We start from the raw sequence: 24,068 nt of genomic DNA on the forward strand, positions 1-24,068 counted from the left end.
ACACCTTGTAATTATTCCATTTTACTATGCTGTAGGGGGGGATGGAATGAATTTGTAATTTGAAGCCTCATATACACATAGATATATCTACCACATAGGTAGATGTACTGGCATTGCTATTTCAGTACATTTTGCTCAACAGACATGCTATTTTATACTTGGTGTGGAGAAAACAGATGCCTTTTTAACCAGAGCACTGAGCTCTGAGAGACAAAAGGCATGGGTGGCAAACCAGGAAGTCATATTGATGCTGCCACTGCAGCTTGAATGTTCAAGCAGCTGCTGCTTCTGATTGCCCACCTAAACAGCCACATATATCCATGTGTAATTGCAGTGCTGTCACCAGCTGTACCCACGACATCATTAAACCTGGGTATTGATTCTTCTGGCCTGGCATATAAAGCACACTGCCCCATCCCAAATACAGAGTACCCTTGGGAGAAACTGCCTTCAGGAGATAGGAGCGCTAGTAATGCCAATATGGACAATCACATAACGTCAATCTATCATGTAGCCATCCATCATATGTGGAAACAATAACAGAAGTGATTCAAATCCCATATAATCCAGACTTGAAAGCCTGCCTAAGTGCACCTTAGATTAATCCCAGAGTGATACCAAAATAGAGGCTCTGCCATGGGCAGTCATGAACTCTGTCTCTTCTGAGTCACTGGATACACTGTTAGTCCCCAAAAAGACTACAGCTCCTCCAAAAAGGTAGCTCCTCCACACACTCAGAAGGTGGCAAACACAATCTGAGAAGTCTTCCTCCAAGCCCATCTTGTAGCTTTTAACCCCCCAGTACAAATAAAATGGCAGACAACATTTGACCTGACATTCTGCACAAGTAAACAGTGAGCTTTCAGCAGAGGCTGGCCCACACTGTTTTTTATTCTTTGTTCTGTTAAAGCTGAAAGCTGGGCACAGAGAGACAGAGAGCTCATATCAGGTAAGGTGAGAATTGCAGAGGCCTGCTGGATTGCCTCCTCTGTGATAGTCGATCTAAAGATAAAGAATGATGGCTGGCCGATGATTTTCTATGGTCCAGTGTGCAAAAGATAGATTGTGTGAGAAGGATAGAAACTTAAAAGACAAAAACAACAACAGCAACAAAAACAAAAACAACAATGCTTGGTGGCAGATAAAGCCTCCAGGGGGTGATTTGTGGCTCATTTGGTGGGTTAAGTGAATAAAGATGCACTGACCCACAAACAAACACTGGGCATAGCAGTGGAGTGAGAAGAAAACATACCAAGGCCTCAACAGAGTGGAATAAAGAAACATTGGAAATGTAATGAGCTATGAAAAATGCAAACCGTGCAATGTGACATGATGTATTGGGTCTTGGGATTTCTTGTTATGAGGGTTGCTCCATGACACACTGTATTTGTTTTCATGGCACTATTGTAAATCAAGCACATTATCTGGATTTACTGGCTCATCTCTGTCTAAACTGTGTGAAAGAAACAGTCTAAGCATCCTATCAGTGGGGATAACGAGTATAAATGTCATAGTCATCCATGACTGGGAGTCTACAAGAACAACTGGTCCTGCTGTCTGGATGGCCCTGGAGGGTATCAATCAGAGAGACTCTGGCCTATCACAGCCGTTTTGACGTCATGCATATGGAAGAGGGAAGTTGGCACTCTTTTCCGGCTGGTGTTGCATGAGCAGCAGTTCAAAAAATTTTGTGAATGGTTTCATTGGTCTCAGAGGAAGCATGAGCTAATCCTCACCCTCCCAGATGAGGTGAACTAGTTAGTAAGTGGGAATTAACAATGACTAAAAATCGAGAGAACAAATGTGAAAAAATGGGTAAGAAAAAAACCCCAAAAGGATTGGAAGCGGAATCACCCATAAATAGCCTTGTTGACAAATTGCTGTGCCACTTTTCCCCTACCCATACAGGTGCAGTATCAGGGAGATAATGTAGGTGCATCTATGATAAAGATGATGGGACTCCCAGCACAGAGAGCTCCACCTCTTGTAGTACTGTATATAGAGACCAATGAATGTTCTCTGTTAACAAAAAAAAATCAGATATGGCAGACCAAATTCCATTACCAGCCACACAGCAGGTTCGGTGACTTCAAACAGCTGTAAGTGGAAGTTTAGGTTTCTATCTCATGCACTGTAAAAGATCACTCCTTAAGAGCAAAAGCATTCATAGGCCTCTCATAGAAAGAGCTACTTCTAAGATTCATGCTGGATATCTCCCCTTGCATTGGCTTCTTTGCTTTTCCTCTCTATTTCCCACTGTGTTTTCACAAGACTATAATAGCTCTGAGAAACCCCAAACTCAGCAACACAGATTTTTAAGCTGCTATTTTTCCATAGTTTTATACCTTGCAATCTTGGGTCACACAACAAACTAAAGGGCTCGGATAATATTAGGTATGTGTGAACCAGAGGGGGATGGGCTTCTCCTTTTGATTCTTGGTTCCTCTTGAGGATTCTTTCTTTTTAGCTCCATCTGAGAAAGATTTTTCCTGTTGCTGTCAGCCTTCGCTTACTTAGGGGTTAAGCTATGTTGAAACAGTCTGTATAGTAAAAAGCACTCTTAAGTTTAAACTCTAAATTACATTGACAGAGCAAATACTCTAAGGACAAATGAGTCGGTTATCTCTCTATGAACATCTGAAATCATCTGTCAGTGTCCATCTTAATCTGTTCGCAAATGCCCTCCATACCAATCAAGAGTCCAATCTAACTCCAGAGAAACTAATGATTTTAGTATTGACCTCAAATTAGCAAGACAATTACTGGCTTTCTCTGTATTCTGTTCACATCAAAGAAAAACAAAGCCTGACTGCAAAATGCTTATTTGCTAATGAGCCATGAACCTTCAAAGACTCAGATTAGTCCAAAAATCTACCTGAACTGTGATAGAAAATGCATTTTAAACGATTTGGTTTAAAACACCAATAGCTTCACATTCAAATGCTAAGATCCTAGCTATCTTGCAGAGAAGACTGGATGCAAATGCTCACTGATTAAAAACTATTTTCTCTTAAGACTGCGGCATTGTAATGTTCTGCTAATTTCAGCACTTAAGCTGGAGCATAATTAGCTTCTTTTTAGCATATTTGATTTTTGGAAAGCACTCCCCAGAACAAGAACATTTCAAGATGGGTGGAAAAAAAATCTAAAACTAGAGAAAGAAAGCAAGAAAACAAAATAAACATGATTATGTGTTCCATGTGTTTTTTTTTTTTTTTCTTTTTTCAGTTCATAGAAAGGTTTTGTTTCATCACTGACACAAACACTTGGAGAGCTGGCTAAAGGGCATAGACTGAATTCTGACTTGATAATGAGGGATCAGTTCTGACCACAGTTGTTCTGTATGTGGGATAAACACATAGTTCATATAAATTATAAATATAAATTCCAGAAAACCAGTGAATAGGCATGATAAAACATACTTGGGTTGGAGAGGATAGGATCTGTCTTAGGAACAAACTGGTCACAGCGAAGTCCACGGTAACCCTCTTTACATCTACAAGAGAAGAGAAGGGAGAAGAAGGGAAGAGAAGACATGAGAAGAAAGAAGATAAGCGAGAAGTAAAAAATTAATAAATATCTCAGACCTAGGCAATACATCTACTAAGAGATAATTAAACTTCTCCAGTACATAGTAAGCAAGATAACACAGCCTATTTAAGTTATTGTTACTTAATTAACTGAAATTATTTCACCCTATTGGAATGTAATTTTACTTATAGTATTTATTTGTGTCACAAAGCATTAAATAATCATTTTCCTTCCGCTTCTATGTGTGTGGGTGGGCTTGTTTCTATAATGTGTCTTGCCGGGGACCATTCCTATCCTAGCCCTACAAGGACAAGAATGTCTGACACTTTTGCCTTTGTGGGGATTTTTTTACATTTATTAATTTTTTTTTAACAGAAGCTGCAGGTTTAAAAACAAACAAACAAACAAACAAACAAGTAAATAAAAGAACCAGAGGGTTTCCTTTTGCTTAATGAGGTTAAGGTTAGGATTAGATTTGGGTGTACATAATTATTCCAATTGTAGGTCCTCACAAGGAAAGTAAGACAAAAGTGTGTGTGTGTGTCCACAAGTCAGGTCATTCTTTGTCATAAAGCAAGTGTATTCTGAGAGTGAATTGTGGTCGTATGAAACGCTAAGCAGAGTTTGAACATGTGTGAAGGGAGATGGGATACGAATGAGCTAGTGCAGAAAAAGAAGAAGGACAACAAGGCAGGCTTGGCCAGAGCTCTGTGGCGCCTGCATTTGCACAGATAACACAGTCTTGGTGCTAATGTCACTTCCCAAAGGAGCTATGTGGCTGAATTGGAGGCGCATTTGATTGGACTTTTGCTGGGAGATCTATGCGAGACAGACACACCCATGCTAGAACATTCGGAGTCTGTAAAACTATAGTGATTGCCAGCATTCCTCCAGCAAGCTCTTGGATTCAGCAGCAGTGTGAGAGCCCTTTCTAATTTCTTATTCCCTTCACTCCTCCTCTCCTCATATTCCTCCACATTCAGCCCCGAAGCTGTTGGACTACTGTTTGTAAATACCACTAACTGCATTGCTATACTGTATATACTGTATAGCATGGATATACTGTATAGTCACAACTGTTTACCTACAACACAGAGCTTTAAATCAGCATTAAAATCCACTCACATTTGCTGGATACATAGTCATTTTTATAATTATAACCTACCTTTCAACAAATAATGCACACTAATGACAATGTATGCCAACAATTAAAAAAACAAGCATGAAAACTAAAAATATGACCCTGCAAAATAACCTCACAAGCTGAGGTCCATGTACAGCTCCATGAGAAAATATATGCTCTTACAACTGATTTCATTTCTCATAATTTCCAGAACATGTTGGCTGACAGGCAAATGACTGTGTGTTTGTGTGCCTCTTTGTGTGTCTGGTTTGGAACAGCATGAATGGTGGTGGCTCTGAGTGAAACACTGGAATAAATGACTTGACTAATTAGTCATAGTAAGTGATATTGCATGAGCAGCCACAAAGCAGGTGAGTCTGATACGGCTCTGTCTAATCCTTTATTCATGCTCAGCTTTCTGTACACAGGCCGTCTAATGCTGACTTCTGTCAATGGCAAGATGAAGATGTCTATCAACCAGTCTGTTTTATTTTCCCTTTCCCATTTTCTGGCAGTCATTATACTGAATTTTATGGTTTCCTTTCATCAACATGAATAAAAAAAAAAACTTCTACTCTTAATTGAATGTCCACATAAAGAAAACAACACAAAAAACCCTATTTTTTGTTCCTTTCATTTCATTTAGACCTTCCAAGTGTATGGATAAAATATGTTTCACTTTTGTCCAAGTAACTTTATATTCATACTAATTTGTATGGACAGCATAACCAAATATCTTTGTGCCCCACAAGGGAAACCAATATGTTTCAAAGTTAAACAACAACAACAACAACAGCAATAACAACAACGACAACATTATTATTATTATTATTATTATTATTATATATTATATTATTATATTAATAATAATAATAATAATAATAATCATCATCATCATCATTTAGAATAGGTTTTAAAATGTCAGGCAGACACAGAGATTAGGAACAGTGTCTCCTATAGAGATTTCAGAATAGCCAATCCATCCAGGAATTTTGTCAGAGTGGAGTAGACTGACCTTGGTAATTGAAAATTTTCCCTCCAGCAAGACATAAAAAATGTTGTCAGTATAGTTCTACATGGGAATTATGACCTTGGGGACTAATTTCAGATCAAATTACTTGAAGAGAGGAGTATTCATCCATCGCATATATCTAAGCCATTTCAGCGTAAAATGATCAAATTTTACTAGTTTGAGCACTTTTTATGTAAAAGTGCAAAATAACTGAATAAACATACATATGCAACTTTTTCAGTGAATTGCCATTCACCAGACACTATAAAGTAAACGTTACACACAATAAACTCTTTGAAAATATAAAAGGTAATGATGATAGGTTCTCTTTTAAATGACAGAACTACTGAGCAGTGAACATGAACAATCTCATACGTCTATGGTCATCATCACCAATCAGTGCTCCTCACAGTCCTCCAATAGCTTGTGTGGAGGAATAATGGAGTTCTGCATGTATGAGTGCACAACAGAGTAAACAAGATTATAAATGCATGTGCCTTCAAGGGTATTTATTATTATAAATAAATGTGTATTTTGGTCTCATTAATTGCGCCCCCTGTTGGTTCCTTTACCCCGTAGAGAGACAAATGGAGTGCGGAAAAGAGAAGGCAAAATAAAAACGAGAGAGAGAGCGAGCGAGTAGGAGGTGTTCAAAGGAAAGGAGGGGGAGGAACAGGAGGAGCAGAACAGAACTCAGCCTTTAATTAATGCTCAGCTCTTTAATTAATAGTGAGTAAATGGACATGGGGTTGGTAGGCGACAGTGGCAAGCGTGTGTGTGTGTGTGTGTGTGTGTGTGTGTGTGGGGAGTGCACCGGTTTGATGCATTATCTCCTCACTGCATTATGCACATTTATGCTGTACACGCTCACACAACAGCTGATCAATGCACACTCAGATCACACATGCAGTCAGACAAACACACATACCATTAGGAAAATCCACTATAGTTTTCTATAGAGTACTTTGGGGTATCTATGGTTTCAAAATCTGAACTATAATATCACAACCGTTATACCATAATATTATACTATATAATACTATGTACTACTATTATACTACCATGTTTTTACTGCATTGCTTTGGTGTAATTATGTATATTATATTATTAACCTTGACACTGCCACAGGTTTACTAATGGAGACTCCTAGCCCTGCCAGTTTTGTTGCTCTGTTCTGTTCTGTTAACCCCTCTTCTCACGCACCATTTTCCAGTGAAGTTTAATGTCATTAATGAGAAATTCAATGTAGACATAGTGGAGACAACAAACATTACACTCAAAGTTCCAGATACAATTCAATACAGCTATACGCCACAGTTATACAGAGTTACGGCATAAGCTCTGCTCGACTAGTTAGCAATATATGAGATGCAGGATGGTGTTGAAGGTGGTATTACCATGAAAGTTCAAGCTTTGGAACCAGATCTGTTTGAACAGAGGGTGCAGATGAAGAGTTGAGAGAGCTGGACAGACTAAAGTACTGCTGCATTGTTCTCTTTAGGGAGAGCTTAAACAAGGGCTAAATCCCACCCGCGCTACAGACAGCAGGTTATTGAAAGGCATTGTGTGTAATGTAAGAAACTGTTAACCAAAGTGAAAATAGACCAACATGTCGAAGAAGATTAAACTAAAACAATCAATACAGAATTTTACATACAAAATATGCACCATTGAAGATCACATGATAATGATAACCATTAATATGCAAGTCATTCAGTGTGGACTTTACTTTTAATGGTGTAACAGTGGTTGTTAATTTATTGTGTGTTGTTACTATGGTCTAGAATTATAAGTTACAGAAAATGGATTACAAAATATCACTTGGTTTGGCATCTGTAACATTAATGTTTAAAATACTGTAGTAAAATGTACCATAGCCATCATACATCACATCATTCACAAATAACAAAATAAACAGCTTGAATAGATAACTCTACTTATAGTTGCATCAAAATCAATTGGGGTGCTCCTGTTAAGAATAACACTTTGTATTCATAATAATGCTAAAAATGCAAGAAAAGACATACAAAGATTTGCAAATCTTTTTTTTTCCATGTTCATTTTTGTAAGGAATACAACACACAGACACAAATGAAGCACACATTATACCCAGAGGTCTTCCTCCGGTAACACTCCAGGGACACACATTTTTGTGTCCCAATCAGCCCTGACAAATCTCCTCACTGTTATTGATGGACTCAAAGGCTGTGATGAGCCCAGTCTCCAGACCAATCTTCCTCCAATTCTTCTCATCCCCTCTCTCCCTCAAAAAAAAAAAAAAAAAAAAACCTGACTCTCCCCTACATACACAGCCAGTACATATTCATATCTGCCAGTGCAGCCCTGATTGTGTGAGGGGTTTGAAAGAAGGTGATTTAGCTCTGAATGACATTGAATGATGACCACAGCCTCTGCTGTTTGCATGTGAAATTGCTATGAAGAGCATATATGTTCCTATGTTCAATGTCCCTTCAAAATCTCATTCTGAGATAGCAAAGTGGATTGTGTTGGTGGAGTAAAACATACATAGATAAAATGCACTGAATAAATGAGATTTCTTTCCAGTAGGCATACTTGTGTACTGCACTGATGCCAAACTCAACGTCTTCCACCTTTCAAGTGCTTTGTAAAGCGACAAAGTTCTACCTTCAAAATAAAGCTATTAAAATGGTAATCACAAGTGAGCAGATAAGCCTCTTTGTACTTTAGTTCGGAAAGCACAAACATTCCTCTCAAAGTTTGTTTTTTTTCCTGACAATACCATTGTCAAAACTGAGCCCAGGGATTTGCTAGAAATTATCTTCTAGCAACAAAGACTTATCAAAAGGGAGCACCTTCTATTTGTGAACAGTTCATGAACATAGCAGCAGGTTCCAAATGCCTGGACTTGTCAGGAAAGACACGGAGACATCACAGTGTACTCACTGAACTGTTTCTTTCCAACATATTGGGGGAAAAAATAGTACTGTTAACACTGGATAATTGTTTAAAAGATTTCACATGCTCTGTATTGTTTCTCTTGTTCACCTCTCTCTCTCTCTTTTAGATATTTACTAGCTAGTGAGCTGGATGCTAGGTAGCAGGCAAAGTTGTCATAATTTTGTAGTTTTAGTTTAGGTAGGTGGAGAGTAACAAACTACATGTACTCATGTTACAGTACATGAATAGATGGTTCACTGTAATTGTACTTTTTCATATAATTAAATCATAGTACTTCACTATATTTATTTTTGATCACCCTTACAGAGTAAAAAAAATGCATTTGTAAGAATGTAAGCCAATTAAAAGACATTATTTTTCATTTTAAATAATTACATTTCCAGGACCAATCAAAATAAAGCAGTTTCCTGCCAAAACTCTACCCTTTAGGTGCCAAATGCTTAGTCTGAGAAAGTAGAGACAGATGAGCATCCCTGGTCCAATTTATCAAGCATCTTCAGTTTTTAATGCTTCAGATGAAACAGCGCGAAAATGATCTGCAAAGTATGTGAGCCAAAACTCGTGAACATCCAACCTGCAGAAATATGTACAAGTAAGCCATTAGCTAGCTGAGTGAGCTAGCCAAATCTTTTGATATTTTACAGTATGAAAGCTCTGTATTAAACTTAAGAGATGTCAGTTGATGTTCAGCAGCAATTCCCTGTTGCGTCGATTATATCTTCAGTAAGTGCTGCTAAAGTGTATAGGTAACACTCAGAATAATGTGTAAGGGGCATCTTTGCTAGATAGCTAACTGTATAGCTAGGAACATGTATTAATTAATATGAGCTAGCTACATAGCTAGAAACCCAACCAGCATTCAGCTTTTCTTTATATATATACTTTTCTATATACTATACATTTCTTCATATAATGTTGATAATTGCGGTGGTTTTAACTCACTTGGTTAGTTAACCTAAGAAAATAATTGAAAGTAGAACATTTTTTGAGTTAGTTTTATCATTTGTAGAAATATAAACAAATTTCACCAAATGACTAGTTTACTCTTATATGATTAAATTAAAAGTAGTCATTACTTTTACTCAAGTTGGTGATTCCTCTTTCCACCACTGGTTCTTGCTTGAATATACAGAAGAAAAAAATAACAGCAGGTTAACATTAAAAATCAAAGAAACACTGTCCTTTCTGAAGGATATTAGCAGTAGCTGTCATCCACCAGAACACTACCATTATTCTTATATTCTTCACTAGTGTTAGTCTTATTATATATCAGAATACATTTGATGTACTTTTGCCTAATAGAGCTCTCACTTATAATTTGGCAGAGCTGGAGAGTGCTGTATGATTTGTACCACTGCGGCGTAAAGCCGTTTCTGAAGAGTGTTTCAGCAGCTGTTTGGAGGGTGGGGCCGAGAGATGGAGGGAGTGAGAGATAAGAGAGAGGACTGCAGCCCAGCCTTTCTCTGACTCACCACCATGTAAGCGTGGCGCCGATTCAGGTGCAGGTGCTGTTCAAAACCGCTAAGATAAGAGGTAAAAACAGGGCATTCAAGCTGCTGTAAATATGAACAAGAAAAAGGAGGGCATTTGCTCTGCTCACTCACAAACTGCCAAGCCTAGCAGTCAGCCAGACAGACCAGGCTGCTGCACAAACCCTTCAGAGGAGAAAGAACCTGATATTGTATCACATTCCAAGCTGGTGTGCAGTGCAGTGATTTTTAATGTCAAAAACAACGCATAATTTCTCAAGAGTGTTAAAACTATACAGTCATAGACAGCCTAACAGCTGAACACTCATTCTTATACTCAGATTTTCTCTTTCTTTATCATACTACAAAACACAAACACACAAATCTCTTTTCTGGCTTAAATGCATTTCTTTTACAATATATGCAGCATACAAATTGCCTTTTCATCAGAGATATTGAGCTCATTCCTTTCTGAAGTCTGTAAGCATGGTAGTCTGTCAAGTGTGAATAAATGTTTATCTTTATGACTATATACGTTATTTGGCCCGTCTGCTTAGTACAAACAACAATTCCTTTGAACTAAAACTCCATTTCCTGAAAAGACAGTACTTAATCAACTTTATTATAACCCCATCCTGAAAAATATTAGCACCAATTAAATAAATCTGTGAATGTGCACACTGACAAGGTAATGATCAAGAAAGACCCTCACAGAATTGAATTTTGGCTATAACCCAGCAAGCTGCTGAAACTAAGCCTATCTGTGAAATCATTGCCACCTGGTTCCACATAAACGCTCAAATCACGTTAGACAGTTAGGAAGACATGCAGGGTCATTGACTGCTAATATGCAAACTATCCGAGTCTCTTTCTAGGAATATGGACGACATATAATCAGATGTGGCTCAGCTGAAATTGTGTCCAGAAGCAGAAGCTCACACTTTTCAACACAGTTCTCCTTATAGCCCAAGAGCTGAGTTTCCCTCCTACTCATTACATTTGAAAAGCACAAAGTCTATGTCTATGGGCATATCTGGGACTGACTGAAGTGACTGTTGAATTGCGATGTTTAACCCCTGCATACGCTAGTAGCCAGATGATTCTGGAATAATTTTGTGGCTATACCTGGAGTTTCTGCCCAAGGTCATATCCCCAGGTTTGTTAACCAAACTGAGACCAGTATAAGCTGTGCATTGTCAAAGCTAGAGAAACTAGTATTGATCATTTTGGTTATCCAGTTGAATGGCACGTTCTTTTTTATTTCTACACATGCCTTGTTGGTAAATGATTAGTCTTTGGGATGACCTTTCTTTTTGCTTTCAAATGGGAACATAAGGGTCCTGGACTTGTGCAATATGGGGATTTCTAATATGTTTTATGTCATTGCAAAATGATAATATAATGATCCCAAACATATACAGAATCCTTGGATAAGCACTAAATGAACTCTTTCTGAGGACCACACTATGGCACATTGAAACATGCTTCTGTGCTTTTAACTTAGTAATCCAAGTGGTACTGTTGCACAGTGGGTAACATTGCCGCCTCACAGCTCCATGGTCCCCAGGTTGATTCTGTTACTGTCTGAGTCTGTTACTGCATTTTCTTCCTTTGTCCATGTGGATTTCCTCTGGTTTTTTTAGTTACCCCCGACATCCTTAAAATGTGCATGGTGTATGTGCATGGTGCCCTGTGATGGAATAGTGTCCCATCCAGATTTCTGTCTCCTGTCAAATGTTCCCTGGGTAAGTCCTGGTTCCGCTTCAACCCTGATCAGTGTTTACCGAAAATGAATGAATGAATAAAGGAAGCCTACTTGCTATGCCCATATAGTGGGAATGCTTAATGCTATCTTTCTCCTCTCCATAAAGCTTTTGGGACTAGTTGGATTATGAGTTGTTGATGGCTAAAGGCTTCACACATGCCTCATTTTGTCAACATTTAATTAAATCTGGAACATGGTAGTGACTTCAGGCCAAATGAAATACATGACTTATGTTTATGGCATTTTTGTAGTCTTGGTTGGATTCAAATTAGAGGATATATTTAGCAACGTAACTGCTGGCCTTTTAAAGTCATCAGAAACTTTCTGCACACTCTTACTGACAGCTCCCTCTTCTGGCTTGAGTGATAGCAGCAGAGGCAGTACTAGAGGCAAAAATCCAAATGAGATTTACAGTGGTATGTGCGAGTAAACATCTTGAACTCAGGTTGATACAATAATCTATAGCAAGATGGTGGAAAGAGAGTTTGAAAGCTACTTTGCTACTTTCTTTCTGAAACTGACAACCTATGTAGCTCCTATTGTGAGAGCCCAGAGTAGAAGAAAATGTCCCAGGCCCATGTGCCACAGTCATGAATATTAATGCCATCGCAACCTTTTTACATGTTCATGTGGCTACTCTCACTTATGCTACATGGATAAAGCCAGAGTGGTATAAGCGAGATGAGCAAATGTGAAATTACTCAAGGGACTGTTGCCTGTTGGAGCTGAATTTTTAAACTCACTTCCTCTTTTTTGTGTTATTCTGGAAATTTATCTATGGAGTCTCCCTCTGTGGTCGGCTCAGAAGCATGCTAGCCAATTAAGCAGGCAGAAACTCCATATTAGACTGCTGCTGCATTCATTACAGAGGATTGGGATGGGCCCGAGAATTAAACTGAATGCATTGAGCTGAACGCCTGCAGCATGCATCAGACAGCTATGGATAAGGAGAAAAAAAGATTGTATTTTCCTAGGTTTGAGTGCGCTAGTCACATCACTATGCATTTTCTGGTAGTGCTATGCATTTTCTGGTAGTGCTAACACTCTAGGCTCCCAGAGGTGCTGTCCCATGGGCACTAAAGTAACTCTGAGATGCTCTGGGCTGTGGATATTGGCAGTCACCAGCATACACGTTGCCCCTTCTGCCAAAATATCAATTCTCCATATCCGTTGTTATTAGCCATGTTCTTCTTCCCTGTTAGGCCGCTAATCTGGCTAACCAAAAAGCTTTATTTTTCCTCATGACCTTGCTGCTTAAAGCCATACACATGCTGGCATTTTCAAATCGCTCCAAGCAAAAAATAATGTTGTTGCCTTTTATAAGCGATGTGTGTGATTTTGACATTTGCCTCTGTGATTTTAATCCTGTCAGCTACATTCAGCATGATTCAGATCAAATAATCGCAAATGCTAATGTGCTTGAGGGGACAGGCACACAGATTTGTCATACTCACTAGTGGGCATGCACAAAACAAACCTATTCAAATACATATTTGGGCTACCATCAAAAAACCTGCTATGCACTCAGACATTAGAACAGTGTTTAACAGACACAAATGAATGCACCATACACATACACACATCATGCAGAGGCTGATATAAGTGGAGCTGTGCCAGACTTGGGCACTCTTCTACACAATCAGCTGGAGGTGATGGATTAAAGTTCTCTCTCACTCAGATATGCCAACTCATCTCCTCCCTCCCTCCTTCCTCCATCTCTTGGTCACAGCGAAGGGTGAACATTTTGAATGTGGCCCTGCAACTGCAACAGCTGCCTCAGCCACAAACTGAGAGGTTTGTTTATGGCCTCCATGGAACTGCATGTCCATGTGGAGAGGACAGGCTTCTGGGAGGGGAGGGGGAGCACTTCCAAGTGCTCAGGAGCGGCTAAAACCCATAGGCTGACATCATGCCAGGGATAATTCACTGCAAGAATCTGGCCAGAGAATATCAAGAGGTAATTGAAGCATCAGGGGTCATATATATTTGCACACAGAGCACACTGAGAGCATGAGCTCATGCATCTTTTCAGGCTCTTGCAGGGGAAATCAGACAGCCCTCAGCAGCACAGCTGGGAGAATTAAATTAGAATCTAATCAATAGCAATTCACTGCTGTCTTAAGTTTTACAAATAACCTTTATTCTAAAAATGCCCTGATGAATAAATCAGAAAATATTGGTGTATTTACAGAGATGTTTGTGTATATATATCAGTGTTCACCTCATAAGTGTAAATCTGAGAGTTTGACAGTCAACTGGGAGGTTGTTCTTCAAACATAATTTTGCCCTAATGAGATTTCCAACCATAACTTTCCCTTAACGAGCCATTTTTCAAATCTATGTGCATTACAGATTCTTACTATCATATTGGATCCTTTGTCTCACAGATAGGATCCAACAGATGCCCAACACATATTTATACAGTATATGTGGCTTTAAATCTCAAGCCTGTTCTACCAATTCTAGCATTCTAGCACTTTGCTTTCAGATTCAGGCAGTTTTCATGGTGCTAGATTCTATCTTGTACATTTACTTAATGAGCAGTTTAGGCTTTATGAAGGATAAAACCAAATACAGTGCTCAGCATAAATGAGTACACCCCACTACATTTGTCAGAAAACTTTTAGTTTCCTTTCAGAATCAACATTTTCTATGAGATACTATACTACAAAATACTCCTACAAATGTGGGCCATTGATTGCAAACAAGATTTGTTAATTTGCACACACAAAAAAGTGATTTTCCTAACAAATTCATTCAAGCCCATGTTGCAAAAGTGAGTACACCCCAATTATTGTCTTAGGAGAAAAGCCACACTTAAGACTACAAAATTCTACTTAACAGGCATTCAACCACAGGTGAGTCTAATGATTCATTTAAGAGGTGTCCAGCAGACAGGTGACTATAAAAGGGCATTACTTAACAAAGAAAAGCCCTTCCCATTTCATGCTGTCAGCAATGGCTCCCCATGGAAGAGAAATGTCCCAAAATCTGAGAAAGGAAATCATTTCTTTACACAAAAAAGGTGAGGGCTACAAGAAGATCAGCCAAGCTTTACATATCAGTCAAAATATTGTAGCAAAAGTGATCCAAAAATTTAAGAAAGATGGAAGTGCAACCATCTTACAGAGACGTCCAGGCCGGCCACTTAAGTTAACATCTCGACAGGAGCGTCTTCTGATGAGAAGGGTTGAAGAAAATCGCCATGCAAGTTCACTGCAGTTAGCTAAAGCAGTAGAAAGCCAAACTGGAGTGACCGTTTCCCGTGACACCATACGGCGCACACTGCAGAGGAATGGCATGCATAGGTATCGTCCACGAAGGAAGCCTCTCCTAAAGCCCATGCACAAAAAAGCACGCCTAGAATTTGCTAGGGCCCATGCTGAAAAAGATGAAGACTACTGGGACTCTATACTCTGGAGTGATGAGACAAAGATCACTGTTTTTGGAACTAATGAGTTTAAAACTGTATGGCGTCGTAAAGGTGAGGATTTCAAAGAAAAATGCTTGGTGCCTACAGTGAAACATGGTGGTGGCAGTGTCCTTATGTGGGGCTGTATGAGTGCTGCTGGTGTTGGGGAGCTGCATTTCATTGATGGTATCATGAACTCAACAATGTACTGCTCTATACTGAAGGAGAAGATGCTGCCATCACTCCGTGCACTTGGTTGTCGTGCACTTTTCCAACACGACAATGATCCAAAACACACATCTAAAGCTACTGTTGCATTTCTGAAGAAGAACAGGGTGAAGGTGATTGAATGGCCAAGTATGTCTCCTGAACCCAATCGAACACCTGTGGGGAATTCTGAAGCGACAAGTTGAGCATCACTCTCCATCCAGCATCCAGGCTCTAAAAGAGGTTATTCTTGAGGAATAGAAAAAGATAGATGTTGCAATATGTTGCCAACTTGTTCATTCCATGCCTAGAAGACTTGGTGCTGTCCTTAAAAATCACGGTGCTCATACAAAATACTTTTTGTTGCGGGGTGTATTCATTTTTGCTTCAACCAATTTGAGTAAAACTGAAGATTTTGTGATCTAAGTTAGATTATTAACCTTAATTTCATGTTATGGAGTTAAATAAGTGTTCAATAAAACTCAGCCTTGTGAAAACTCTGGAAATTGTTCTTTTGTTCATTGAGCTACTGATTAAATTCGTACTTTTTAAAGGGGGTGTACTCATTTATGCTGAGCACTGTATGTTCCTATTTTAAGGGAAATTCCTTCTCTGTACGAATCTAAGTGAAAGACAGGTTTCTTCCCTCATTGTCCAACATTCAAGGTGCAACATATAGACACTTAACTACTCAGTTGCATTTTACAAGAGCATTTGGCTAAGTAAGCTAGACAGCTAATGTTACATTTCTTTATATGCTGTTGAGAATGGAGGTGGTGTTTACTTCATAGCTCACTTAGTTAACATAATTGTTGAAAAATGCATTCCTCAGATATAGATAGTGTCAATAGTGTCAATAGTAGACATGAAAAAAGTAATTTCTACTTTTACTTGAGTTAGTGTATTGTGTACTCTTTCCACCACTAGTCATGAGTATAGTTTCCCTCACATATGGTCACATTTCCCCTACATACCTATACCACCTACACTGTCATCCACTGAGGTTGGCCACAGTTTTTTGCTAACTATGGCTTTGTGTGAGCATGTCCAACTCCACATCATCTTGTCATTAATCATTATAAGCATTTCTTGTACTTGACATACGCAAGAAGCAGACACCTTGTCGCTCCAGAACTCATCTAAGCTCTGCAGGGAACAATTTGACTCCATCAAGTGCCATCCTTTTGCTGGGAAAAAGAACGAGCCAGGAGTATAATTTGTATCTGGGGAATAGTAGCGTTATATGAAATAGCATCAAAGGTTTGATGTCCTAATCAATTTGTAGAATGTAATTAATTAAGTTTTTAAGAATCATCATAGCTTCAATCTCAAGTAATGGGATAAAATGTACAGCTTTACCATCTAGTATGTACTATATGCTTAATTGGAAGAATCTTGGAAAGCCACAGCGGTGGAGAATTGGATTTATTCTGCTGCTTATCTGCTTTGACAGATTTAACATGCACAGCCAGGCTCTTGCCAGAGACTCGGATACAGGCGAGGAACAGCACAGATACATTTCTCCTCTGCTTGGTCATGCTCCTGTTGTCCTGTCTGACAGAGGACTGAAGTTGATTAGTGTCTCCTACCAGTAGCTGTCAGATGGACACGCGTCTTTAGGTTTCATTAAAATCTAATTAAAACTGCTTTTTATGTCTTAGTAAAGCATTAAGCTAATTTGCTATCACAGTGATGACCAGTCTATTAAATGTAGAGCAAGCAGAGTTATGATTAGGGCTAACTGTAACTCCAGAAATGCATAACAACAGTGCTTTGCATGAGATCTCCAAAGGAGTTTCCTGTAGTTTCCATGGATATGGTAATCTTCCCAGTCCTTTGTCTGGTGCAGATGGATGACGGTAGCATGGATGTGCATGTGTTGTGCAAGTGGAGTGAGATGAAATGACTATGGCACATCTTTTCACACTCCCGTCACTACTTCTGCTGGAAGAAGGGGATGGGTGAGACGGTTGGGTGCTAGTTTTACTAATGACTTTTGATTCCATACCACTTAATTATGCACTGCTAGTCAGAATTTCTACCATCAGCTTTCGCTTACAAAGCTGAACAGTGCATGTGATGGAACCTTAATCACTAATGTGCTTTGGAAAATGAAACCCAGTCTGTGAAATCAGGTCTGATTGCACTCAATAAACAAATGCATTTCACGAGGGTGGAACATAATCAAGATTAGGCAGAAAACGTGACCCACTGCTCCAGGCATGTTTGTGCATGTGATTTCTGAATTAACCGAGACACTGATGGAATATCAAGTGATAGTCAGGTAACCTCTCTGTGTCACCATCCAATTTCCACATCAAGTAGCAATGAAAATTGGACATCGACAATGAGCAAAGACAAAGGAAAGCACCCCCTGTGATTTTCTTTTTTCTCGAGTAAAGAGAAAAAAACATCCAAGGGTAAGGGCTGATTGTCAGCTCAGTGGCCTCTGACTTCCTACACAGCTCCGACCTAAACACTCCAAATACCTTCTCAGGACTAATTAAGGAAGATCATATTAAAAGTAATTATCAGTGAAAGACTGCATTTTAAATTTCACTGAAATTGCAGTTGGAGGCCCCAGTTTGAATCCTGCAAGGTGTCAAAATTACATCTTCACTGAGATATTTATTAATTTCTTTTTATCATTCTCAGTTCTCCCAGATACACTCTAAAAAAAAAAACAAAAAAAAAACAAAACACTGGCTCAACTAACAATTTGCATGGATCTTTTTAAGTTATTTCAACTCAAGCCATTTTTGATTAAATATTGTGAGACTTTTCTAGTTAGCCCAACTCAATTTGTTTAGCACAACCACCATGATTTGAATTGTCCTCTAAAAGCTTAATTAAGTTGAGCCAACTTAATGATATTATGTGGACAAATTAGTTAATTTAAGCTGTTTTATCTTATTTATTTGGCTTTCAGTCTACTCAGAAATGTCCATGCAAATTGTTACCTTAATTTTTTGAGTAATAGTAACTGATTTCAATTCTGTCAGAATAAAAAAAAACACAGCAGTTTCAATTTTATGATAATTGTTTATTGAATCACGCTCTGGTGGAAACACGAAGGCAAACTATTTGTAGATTCAATGAAATTGGTCTAACTGTGTCTAGTGTCTAATTGTGTCTTAACGTGTCTATCAAACATTGTTAAATAAAAAATGTTCTTACGTACAAACACATTACAAGAACAATCAAGCGCTGACGTAAGAATGAACAAAATGGCGCTACTACAACACGGTTAATCTTCTAAGTACAACACAACAAAATGGCGCTTCTACAACAGAATCAAACTCAGTGTTTGTGTTTGCAGTGTTTGAACTAACGCTACACACATTCAGTGCCGATTAAGGTCATTCGGCTGGCACTGTAAAACAAAACATAAGACTAAAACTGAAGACACACAATAGCTACCGGTCAACTTCACTAACTCCAAATTAGCAAAGCTGTAGCTAACTCGGAAGACGCTAGCTAGCTAGCTAGCTGAAGTCAACTTTCAAACGATCGAATTAGCAAAGGGCAAGCTGTAACGTTACTTTAAATTTAGTGTCCTGTGACAACGATTTTTTTTTTGCACTGTGTGCCGATACAGTTTGATAGCTGTTGCTAGTAAAACAAATCAAAAATAGTTAGGCTCCTCAGTATGTACCTTTGACATGTGCACTCGCGCTCGTTCCTTCATTGTTCGTTTCTGCTGCTTCTCCTCCTATGCGCGTGGTCTGGCTCTGGCATGTTCAGACAAGGTCCAGCCCTGTTCTCTGCTTTTTAAGTTTGTTCACTACATTTTCAAGTTTTTCACTAACTTCATACTTTTTTGTTGTTAGGTGAAAGCAAGACTGTTTGTTCAAAATCCATCTATTAATAAGCTGAGACAGATTTCTTTCTTTCCAGTTTGACAAACCTCTTAAAATAAGTTGTCAACTCACTAATACATGTACATCTAACAAATTAAATTTTTTATGTTGAAATTGTTCTTTATTTTAAGCTTTTCTCACTAGCCACATGGATAATTTTTTAGAGTGTAGCTCTTCCTATTTTTATTTTTCTTAGCATGGTAGCATAGCCTCTCTCATTCTTTTATGTCTCAGAGAATTCTCTCCTCCCCTCCTCCACATTAATACTTGTTCTGTCTCTGATGTCTTCGATGCTGATGCAGCATAGCTCATCCAAAACTTCCCATCATGGACTTTTAGTAAACAAGCGCAAACAAACACAAGCATACCATAAGCCATTATCCACAGAGGCAGGAGATCAGGATCTACTATGGACTTCCTCTTTAACAAGTACTGTGTGGGCTTTGTTTACTTGCCTTGCTACCTTGCAATGCCAGAGATCACACACAAACCCCACACACAAACACACACACACACACACAGCACAGAGGCTACTGCTCATTAGTGGAACAGCAGTTGTTGCGACTCCACCAGTTCTCACTTGGAAGCAGTCTAACTAAGATGACCTCCAAAACCACTCATCAATACAGTTGCTTCACTTCAATAGCAAGCCTTTCCAAATGTTCATTTAAAGCAGGGTAAAGTCATGTTTCAATATGGTCATTATAGGGCTTCCCTCTGATTGATTAAAAACAGATGAGTGTATAGCATAGTGCAGCAAAACAAGACAATTAGATGCTGGAAAGTCTGTTATCTAATGTGACTGTCTTTTTTAGATTAATTTCTCAGCAACTCTCTGCTCAAAGCCCAAGCCTAATGTGGTGCTGTAACCTCAGGCAGGTTTAATGGAATAATAAATGTGTCGATGCTTTGAAACCTGTAATGCCTCCTCCTGGAAAAAAAACTCAAACTTATATGAACACACAAGCTTTCCAACTGAATATACAATGGCACATTCACACATATGACTCCTGGTTGGATCACAACTGAGTAAAGCATAGGGTTTTCTGTACAACACTGACTATCCATGCATGTAAGGACTGAGGATTGTGATGGACAGCCACGGAATACAAATTCATACCTCACACTGCTACATTCTTCATCTCAGTAGACATATTTGTTCCCAGTGGGCTAGATGAGATACTGTAGCACAACACGGCATCAGATTTTTGATTAAAGACATGCTGGATGTATCACTCAATCCACATTTTGTTACTAAACTACAAAAAAGAAAAAATGCAACAACTGTGCCATAAAATAGAGAGCAAAAATAAAAATGAAATCAATATATTTGAAACCAGTATATTTTATATACACTCATGGAACACTTTATTAGGAACACTACACTAATACTGGGTAGAGCCTCCTTTTGTTTTCTAAACAGCCTCAGTTCTTCATGGCATGGATTCTACAAGATGCTGGAAACATTCCTTTGAGATTCTGGTCCATGTTGACATGATTGCATCACAAAATTCCTGCAGATTTTCCAGTTGCACTTTCATACTGCGAATCACCCGTTCTACCACATCCCAAATGTGTTCTATTGGATTCAGTTCCAGTGACGGGGAAGCCACTGAAGCACATTGAACTCACTGTCATGTACATGAAACCAGTTTGAGACGACTTTTGCTTTGTGACCTTCGTGCATTATCATGCTGGAAGTAGCCATTAGAAGATGGTAAATTGTGGCCATGAAGGGACACACATGGTCAGCAACAATACTCAAATAGGCTGTGGCATTCAAGCGATGATTGATTGGTATTAATGGGCCCAAAGTGTGCCAAGAAAACATTCCCCCAATCCATTACACCACCTCCACCAGCCTGGACTGTTGACACAAGGCAGATTGGGTCCATGGATTCATGCTGTTGGTGCAAATTCTGACCCTACCATCTGTGTGCCTCAGCAGAAATCTACATTCATCAGATCACACTATGTTTTTGCAGTCTTCAGCTGCCCAGTGTTGGTGAGCCTGTGCCCATTGCATCTTCAGCTTTCTGTTCTTGGCTGACAGAAGTGGAACCTGATATGTTCTTCTGCTGTTGTAGCCCATCCGCCTTAAGGTTCGAAGTGTGTGCATTCTGAGAGGCTTTTCTGCTGAGTGGTTATCTGAGTTACTGTCGCCTTTCTGTCAGCTCTAACCAGTCTGGGCATTCTCCATCAACCTCTCTCTTCAACAAGGTGTTTCTGTCCTGCTGCTCTGAACTGCTGCTCACTGGATGTTTTTTCTTTACTGCACCATTCTGAGTAAACTCTAGAGACCGTGGTATGTGAAAATCCCAGAAGATCAGCAGCTATAGAAATACTCAAACCAGCCCGTCTGGCACCAACAATCACTCAATGGTCGAAATCACTGAGATCACATTTTTTCCCCATTCTGATGGTTGATGTGAACATTACCTGAAGCTGCTGGCCTGTATCTGCATGATTTTATGCAATGCATTGCTGCCACATGATTGGCTGATTAGGTAATTTCATGAATGAATAGATGTACAGGTGTTCCTAATAAAGTGCTCAGTGGCTGTATAGCATATAGGGAAAAGTGAAAAAAGAAAGAAAACTGCTCCATGGTTTGAACATAATCTCCAGATTCCATATTGACCTCTTTTTTTTTTTTTCATTTGGCGAGTTATACATTAGCAGCTCAACTGATACCCATCCCATGTCCCACCCAGGTTTAAGTTGACTCTGTTTCTGATTCCAATACTACTTATTTTTCTTGAGGAGGAGTCATAGCACAAAGCCTTTAGCATGCCTCTGAGACAAAAAAAAGATTTTCTCCTTCAAAATGCTCTGATCTTCTGTACATTTCATGCCTCTAAAGGTAATTCAACTTGAGAAGAAAAGAACCCTTTGAGTCTGTAATGGCATCCACGAGAATGCTGGTACATCCTCTACCTGGTTACCTAGGTGATATAGCTCTCAGCAGTGGTTCGGTATGTACAGTATTGACCAGATGTCTCCAGTCAGTCTGTCTCCAACTTACTGTAGCTTTCCCCAATACCACATACTCGAGAGTGCATTGCTGCACATGCACAGAAAATGAGGCCAGTCAACATGATGTTAGCAGAGGCTTGGGGTGTCAGCTGAAAAGACATAAAGATGTTCTTGGTGGAGATGAGATGGAGGATTAAAACAGCATAGTAACAATATACTAGCATATATAATTATGGTATCTTTTATGCCAAGTTTGCCACTGATGTTGCATGGTCCATATTTATTATTCAACATAATAAAGTCTGATATTCCCAAGTTTGATATTTTGCATTACAAATATACTCTATAATCAATAATTGATCTTAATAATAGCTTTTATACATATTGCTAATAAAAGCAGTGAATTACTTTCTTTCAGAAGATCATGACTGAATCTTTAAAGTCCTTTACAAATATTAATTGAATAATTAATTAAATTAAGCGATTAACAGTGACTCTATTAGTCACCAGGGAGAGGAACTAAACAGATCTGACATGAGACGATAATTCCAGAAAAGTCCTCCCCGGCTGGTAGGTTGGTCAGTAAGTAATGAGAGTAATCCTCCTGATCACTTTACTGTGATGTGATAAATGGAGATTAGCTTTATGTAAATTAGCAACCTTCAGTTTAGGGCATCACTAATGATAAGATTAATAGATGCAAACTGAGGATCCCTATGGTATGGTATCAGACTGGGGATTTGTAGCATAAAAGTAGATTAAGTCTTGATTAAGCAGAGGCAATTATTTATGGCCTAACTCAGCTTAATGTAATGCAAGCAAATAAAGCTTATATTGTGGCTAATTCTAACAGCCTCAAATGTCATCCTGCCCATAAGCATATACAGTAACTGACTTGAAACAGATTAGCACTGCAGAAGATATGGAGTATAGTCATGCAAAACTAACATACAAACAAATCCAGACAGTAATCCTGCAGCACTTATCCCTGTATCAGCTATAATTATGTACACATTCCCTATGATCCCTATGTTTTGCTTCATTGAGACAGCTTAAGCTCTGGTATACATCTTCTGTACCCTAACAGAAAACAAAGATCTTACCTCTGAGACATGTTTCAGCTATATTACAGAGAAAACATAATGGGTGCTTTCAGGAGGATGACAAAACCCAATTACAGAACATACAGTTCCATGTTAATTGGTGCTTAAGTAATGTTTAGTCAGTAATAGCTATGTAATATTTGCAGTAACATTAGTCTCTCAACCCTGGGCGAATAGTAATTTCCCATTTGCAACATTTCTGCCTTCCCATGTGTTTTCAGTTCTCTAGCAACTGTTGATTAATGAACATGCAATCGTGCAGATTGAGCCTCGTTACAGTTTGTCAGGCTTTTGTGAATTGTGTTGTGGGATCAGAAATGGAAAGGCGGAATACTGCTGGCATGCCAATTGCACCTATCCCACCATTGCCACTACTCTTCAGTGCCAGACAGGCTAGCTAAATTATTAACAGTGGCTGCGGTTTCAGATCAGACAGAGAAATTGTTTGAAAGCACATGAATGTTTAAAAACATGGCACTCTTGTGATTGGAGTGTTGCTTCAGTCTCTAATTTGAGCAGATCACCATGGATAACACAACAGCATTCAATATTCAATACAATCATTATAAGACACATCACTATGCGCAGAGACAGACATTGTTTCTTTGGATGAATAACAACAAAGAGAGAGAGAGAGATGTGCAGATACAATGCTGCTGTTCACATTTTT

General features: G+C 38.9%; 1 protein-coding gene across 2 annotated transcripts in view; it reads right to left on the minus strand.

Moving 5' to 3' along the window:
* nrg3b (neuregulin 3b) overlaps positions 1-24,068 on the minus strand; it is a 138,107-nt gene that overhangs the window by 12,584 nt on the left and 101,455 nt on the right. For both annotated transcript variants that reach the window (XM_026914629.3, XM_026914627.3), the window contains exon 3: positions 3,423-3,496. In XM_026914629.3, the coding sequence (XP_026770430.3) occupies positions 3,423-3,496 (74 nt within the window). The remainder of the gene's footprint in view (positions 1-3,422; positions 3,497-24,068) is intronic.

Source organism: Pangasianodon hypophthalmus, chromosome 12, assembly GCF_027358585.1.
Source record: "Pangasianodon hypophthalmus isolate fPanHyp1 chromosome 12, fPanHyp1.pri, whole genome shotgun sequence".
Taxonomy (NCBI): Eukaryota; Metazoa; Chordata; class Actinopteri; order Siluriformes; family Pangasiidae; genus Pangasianodon; species Pangasianodon hypophthalmus.